The sequence below is a fragment of the Microtus ochrogaster genome, unplaced genomic scaffold (genome assembly GCF_000317375.1).
Source record: "Microtus ochrogaster isolate Prairie Vole_2 unplaced genomic scaffold, MicOch1.0 UNK76, whole genome shotgun sequence".
Lineage (NCBI taxonomy): Eukaryota > Metazoa > Chordata > Mammalia > Rodentia > Cricetidae > Microtus > Microtus ochrogaster.
This window is the reverse complement of record NW_004949174.1, coordinates 999652-1005651: the sequence shown is the minus strand read 5'-3', so window position 1 is coordinate 1005651 and position 6000 is coordinate 999652. Positions and strand designations below refer to the sequence as shown.

The 6000-nt window shown below is 43.5% G+C and overlaps 1 protein-coding gene across 2 annotated transcripts in view; it reads left to right on the top strand.

Annotated features, from left to right (window-relative positions):
* Positions 1-6000, top strand: part of Prmt3 (protein arginine methyltransferase 3) — a 72884-nt gene that overhangs the window by 829 nt on the left and 66055 nt on the right. Inside the window, exons 3-5 of one of the 2 annotated variants that reach the window (XM_005370346.3) lie at positions 991-1073; positions 1728-1777; positions 2716-2818. In XM_005370346.3, the coding sequence (XP_005370403.1) occupies positions 991-1073; positions 1728-1777; positions 2716-2818 (236 nt within the window). The remainder of the gene's footprint in view (positions 1-990; positions 1074-1727; positions 1778-2715; positions 2819-6000) is intronic. The other variant, XM_026777614.1, reaches the window with a different exon arrangement.

Here is a 6000-nt window from a genome sequence, read left to right as displayed (position 1 = left end):
AGAGGGAAAGAGAGAAAGAGAGAGGGAGAGAGAGAGATCATACTCCGGGCTTGGCATACAATGGCCATGAATCCCAGGCTAACCTGAACTACCTAGCTTGACCTCCCCCACACACCAAAAAAGCAGAACTCTACACTTCAGTCTTAAACCAGGGATGGAGTCCTCTGTTTCCATGAAGGAAGACAGTATGGGTAGTTTTAATCCTGTTACTGGGGTAACGATTTTGGGAGTGCACACTCTGGAGGGCGTTTCTGTTTCTGCCATCCTGTAACATTACCAGTAGTCTTCTCTGGAGCCATGTAAACAGCCCTAGCCCACCTCCAGGACCGAGGGAGGAATTGATGCCTTTTGTACTTAGGGGAAATGAGGCTGCAGAGCCACCAGCTTGTTCAAGGTCACGAAGCTGCGGGTTTACAGTCCCAGAACACATCTACTTTTTGCTTCAAACCCTGCATCTTAGTTTCAAGACAGTAACTTTGGGTGTGTGGGCTCAAAAGGGGTGTTTGACATTGACCAGTGCTGCTGAGCCCCCGACATTTGGGGCATGTTGCAGACAGGTGGCACCTCACTGGAGAGGAGGAATGAGCATTTATTGGTGCAGTGCCCTGTGATAGCTGTGAGGACGCTCCAGATGACCTATCCTGGCAAGCATTTACCTGTGCGCTAGGCAAACAGAGGAGGGATGCAGAGTCTCTGCTGTGCGCCTCCGTGTCCTTCAGTGTTGGAGGGGACAAACAGAAGTGTTACTCTTCCCATTGTAATGTAGGTGCTGTGGACAGCCAGTGTGCCAGCTGTATACTTTGTCTAAACGCATGCGCCCTGCTGGTTCACCTCTGGGAGGAGATAGAGAATCAAGTAGGGAACTTTTATGGCACAAAATTTATCAGGGAAAGCTGTGTTACTCAGAAGCCTTTGGGTAATTTTGGGGCGGGGGTCAGTACTTTGACTTCCTCCGCAGACTGTCCCATGAGGCTTTGCTTGTCTCTTTAGGTTGTTCACGTCTGCTGAGGAAACATTTTCACACTGTAAGTTGGAGCATCAATTTAATATTGATAATATGGTCCATAAACATGGTGAGTATCTCTTAGAATAAAGACAATTTTGTTTGTGAAGTTTAGCCTCAAATTTTATAATTTTCCAGACCCATCCTTTTCTTTGTGTGTGCTTCCCCAAAGTGAATGTCCGGTGACTTCCCCAGTTGTACTCCACTTCCTGGGTTGAGGCAGGGTCTCTCACTTGAACCCTGAGTTTGCTGATGTGGCTGCTCTGGCTTGCCAGCCTGCTCAAATGATCCCTGGTTTCTGCCTCCCAAGCAATGACATTGTAAGAGACCACCCCTCTGCTTGGTGTTTTATATGGTGTTGGGGATTCGACCTCACGTCCTCATGCTTATCGTGTAAGTGCGCTTATCCACTTAGCCACACAAGTATGACAGCCTGAGTTTGCTCTGCAAAGGTGGGAAAAGACAGCCAGTACACACACCTGTCACCCCTCCCCGACACACATACCATACCTCCCACATTATATATTATAATAATAAAAAATGCAAGAAAAGCACCTTGAAACTTGTTAAATATGGCTGTTTCTCAGTTAAGTATTTACAAGTATGAAAATTGTAGTTTCTAATTCTTAACACAAAATTCCAAACAAAAGTGATAGTTTAGAGGTCAGGAATGCTTATGTGTCAGTTAAAACACATATATTAAAATCTGACTTCTTCCATTTAGGACTTGAATTTTATGGATACATTAAACTAATAAATTTTATTAGACTTAAGGTAAGTTGGAAACTTAACGTTCATTTTTTATTTGTTTGTTTGTTTGTTTTCTGAGGCAGGGTTTCTCTGTGTAACACCCCTAACTGTCCTTGAACCACACTGTCCTTGAACTCACAGAGCTCCACCCGCCTCTGCCTCCCAAGTGCTGGGATTAAAGGCCTGTGCCACCACTTCCTGACCTAGAAACTTAATGATTTTATGTAGGAATTTATGAAGTTCGCATAGGTTGCCATGCTGATTACTTAATAGAATATTAGCAGTTGTTTCAGAGTGGGTGTGAGGACAGAGTGCAGGATGAAGCTCCAGGTGGGGATGTCACCTGCTTACTCCCTCCCTGTTTAACAGTGTTGAATCGATACTGTACAAAAAGCAATTGTCAGATAAAAGGAAAACTGTTTCTGTAAAATCCAATAATTTCTATTCTGGTTTCAAGTACTTTGGATGTACTTTTTTTTTATTTTTTCACAGATTATTTTTTTTTAATTTCTGTTTTTATTTTCTGTGTACGAATGTTTTACCTGCGTTCCTGGTGCCCATGGAAGCCAGAAGAGGAGGATGTTGGATTCTCTGCAACTGGGGTTATAGGTGGCTGTGAGCCATCATGTGGGTGCTGGGAATCGAACCCACCTCCTCTGGAAGAACAGCCACTGCTTTTAACCTTTGAGCCATCTCTCCTACATTGTTCAGTTTGTTTTTTTTTTTTTCCAAACATTTTGTTGTTTGTCCTATTTAAATGAATGTTTGAGCTGGGGTCACTTTGCCTGCATCAGGTAATAAGAGAATACACTTCAGCCATTTAAAATGGCAGCTAAGCACAGATGTACCAGTCTTGTGCAAATTGAGTTCTTTTTTTTTTTTTCTTGCTTAAGTTCCCCACTCTTTAAGGGAGCTTTGTTATTCCATGTAACGAATACAGTGTGCTTTAACTTCATATCCAGAATCCTACGGTTGAGTATATGAATTCCATATACAGCCCTGTGCCTTGGGAGAAGGATGAGTACCTGAAGCCAGTGCTGGAAGATGACCTTTTGCTTCAGTTTGGTAAGATAAACCTTTATCTGCTTTAGCTGGCCTCAGACCCATTGTTACACCAAACGAAAGTGAAGTGCTTTGTGAAAATGGATGTTAGTCATACCCATCTCTGCCCCAGCCCCAAGTGATTTTTTTTTTTTATTTTTTATTTTTTTTTTGCTTTCCATTGTTTTACCTGGTTGATTAAAGGGTAAATATTTCCCCAAATAACCAGTTTGTGAGTTTTAAGTTGGCTGCTGTTCTGAAGGCATGAAGTATTGTGCAAGGCAGCTCTCTCTCCCCATGGCCTGTGCCTCCTGGTTCTGTTCAGTGTATCCAAACTGTGTGTGCTCCCCACTCTTCAGTTGTAGTGATGGGATTGTCTACTGCAGTACAATAGCACTCACAGTCACGTGATCCTTTCGGGAGACTGTATCCATATGCTTTTTATTATAGCATCTTGCTATGTTTGTCATTAATTGTTGTTAATTTATTTCTGTGTCTTGTTTATTGATTAAACTTCATGCTGGATCTGTAATATGATACGGAAAACATGGTTCAGAGAAGGTTCACTTTCAGGCCACCCTCTGGACATGGCTTCATCTCTGAGGACCTCGCAGGCTGTCAGTATTCACAGAAAGAATGAATCTCAGGCCAGGGGATGTAGCTGAGCCAATGGAGCCAATGCGTGCTTGCCGCTCATATCCTAGGTTTGACCCCAAAGCGCTCCCAGCTCCAACAAGACTGCATTCTTACTCCTGAACATTGTGTTGCTCTCTCAGTCCAAGTAGACACACAGAATTATTGCAGCATTGTAGCTTATTTCAAAATACGGAGAGAAAGTAAATGCCCCCTCAAAAGAGAGTGGCTGAATAAATTGTGGGCAACCACACTTGGAGCAATATATTCTTAAAGAGAACAGGCGTGTTCTCTATGAACTCTGTAGAGTTCTGCTTCCCACAGTACTCAGTGCTTCATGCAGTAGGGCCACCTCCTCCAGGGCTGCTATTGTTTATTGCTTCTCTTTCCCTTCAGTTTATAACATTAACATCACTGAACGGTGCTGCATATTAATATTAAATTATGACTCATTTTTATTGTAGCCAAATTAAAGCCAAGCTTGCCAAACAGCTTGAATTTGGAAATAAAATACCAAGTAAGGATTTGTATTGGTTTTGTAGTTGATCTGATCAGGTACTCAAAAGATGCAGTTGGGCCGGGCAGTGGTGGTGCACGCCTTTTTAATCCCAGCACTCGGGAGGCAGAGGCAGGCAGATCTCTGTGAGTTCGAGGCCAGCCTGGTCTACAAGAGCTAGTTCCAGGACAGGCTCCAAAGCTACAGAGAAACCCTGTCTCGAAAAACCAAAAAAAAAAAAAAAAAGATGCAGTTGGAAGGAGGAACAGCTTATTCTTGTTGACCTTTTTTTTTTTTTTTTAACAAAAAAAATATTTATTTATTATGTATACAATAATCTGTCTGCATGTATGTGTGCAGGCCAGAAGAGGGCACCAGACCTCATTACAGATGGTTGTGAGCCACCATGTGGTTGCTGGGAATTGAACTCAGGACCTTTGGAAGGGCAGGCAATGCTCTTAACCACTGAGCCATCTCTCCAGCCCCTTGTTGACCTTTTGAGAGACTCATTCCACACTGGCAGGGAAAGTCTAGAGTGGATGAGGCTTAGAATGGGGTTGGAGAAATGGCACAGAGGTGAAGAACATACACTGCCTCTTTGGTTCCCAGTACCCACATGGCAGGTCACAACTCCATTTCCAAGGGATACGCCGCCCTCTTCTGGCCTAAGCGCCTGCCTGTATATGATGCACACGCAGACTAGCAGATACACATACCATAAATACAAATGAATAAAACTCCCAGTGACCCACTTCCTGTAGTGGGCTCTACCTCCTAAAGGATCTATAACATCCTGAACAGTGCACCAGCTGGGGACTGAGTGTTCAAATGCACGAGATGGCTCTGTTCTGTCTCTGAATGGAGGTCAGTGGTGCGGCTCTGTGTGTCCTGGTTAGCTTTGCTGTTGGGTCCCAACCCTGAAGAAGTGTCACAGCATAAGTATCACAGCAGAATCCTGAATGGGGGCAGAGTACTGCATGGAAGAGAACAGCGCCAGCAGTGTTTGTGCATTAGGTAGACCTGATAGTTGATCTGCTGCTGATTCTGGGGCTGCTGAAGAATCACTGGCTCCATCTCTGTTTGCACAGTTGTTTGTATGCTAGAAGTTAATGACATAATTAAGATTAAGTCAAAATTTGATTTGTTTGTTTTGTTTTTGTTTTTCAATACAGGGTTCTTCTGTGTAGCCCTGTCTGTCCTGGAGCTCATTCTGTAGACCAGGCTGGCCTTAAACTCATAGAAATCTACCTGCCTCTGCCTCTAAGTGCGGGATTAAAGACAGCACCACGACTTCCCAATAAGATATGTTTTTTTTAACCTAAGATTTTTTTGCTGCATCATAATATAAGTGATAAAATAGTGTCTTGCCCAGGATGGAAGGTTTTGGATATACGGAAGTTCTTAAAGAATGACCTGTCTTCCTCATTTGATGAAGGTGTGATTGAATATAATCTTTGGGGTGCAGGATTGGGATCCTGTGAACATAGGTATTATGAAATGATTGCCGCAGTCAAGCAAATCAGCATCCAACATTTTACCTACCATTTTACGTGTGATGAGAACACTTAAGGTCTGCTGTATTGGCACATTGCACTGTACACCAGGGCATCAGCTGTAGTCACATGCGTGAGATGTCCTGACTGTGTTCACCTGAAGTGAAAGCTTACCGCCCTGGCCTATGGCAGCACAATTCTCTCTCTGCCTCTGTAAATGCACTGCTGAGTGAGATTTTGTGTTTGCCCTTTGGTATTGGTGTGTTTTCCTTCACACGTTACCCTCCAGGCTCATTCTTGCTACACCCAGCAGGATGGCCTGTGTGTCTGCACATGCTCTCTCCCATTCTGGGGCTAAGGACACAGACTGAGAGGTGGCTCTGTAAGGGTCAAGAACCTGGGCTGATAAGGCAGGTTTTGAGTTTTCTCCAATAAATAACTGTATGACTTCTGAGTTGGTCACTTAGGTTTTTTGAAATTTATTTTCCCTGTGTCTGAAGTAGGGATAACTGTTTGCATATCAGGTTGTTTTGAGAGCGAGATGTAGTGTAATATGCACACACTTGAGAGCTTACTGGGAAACC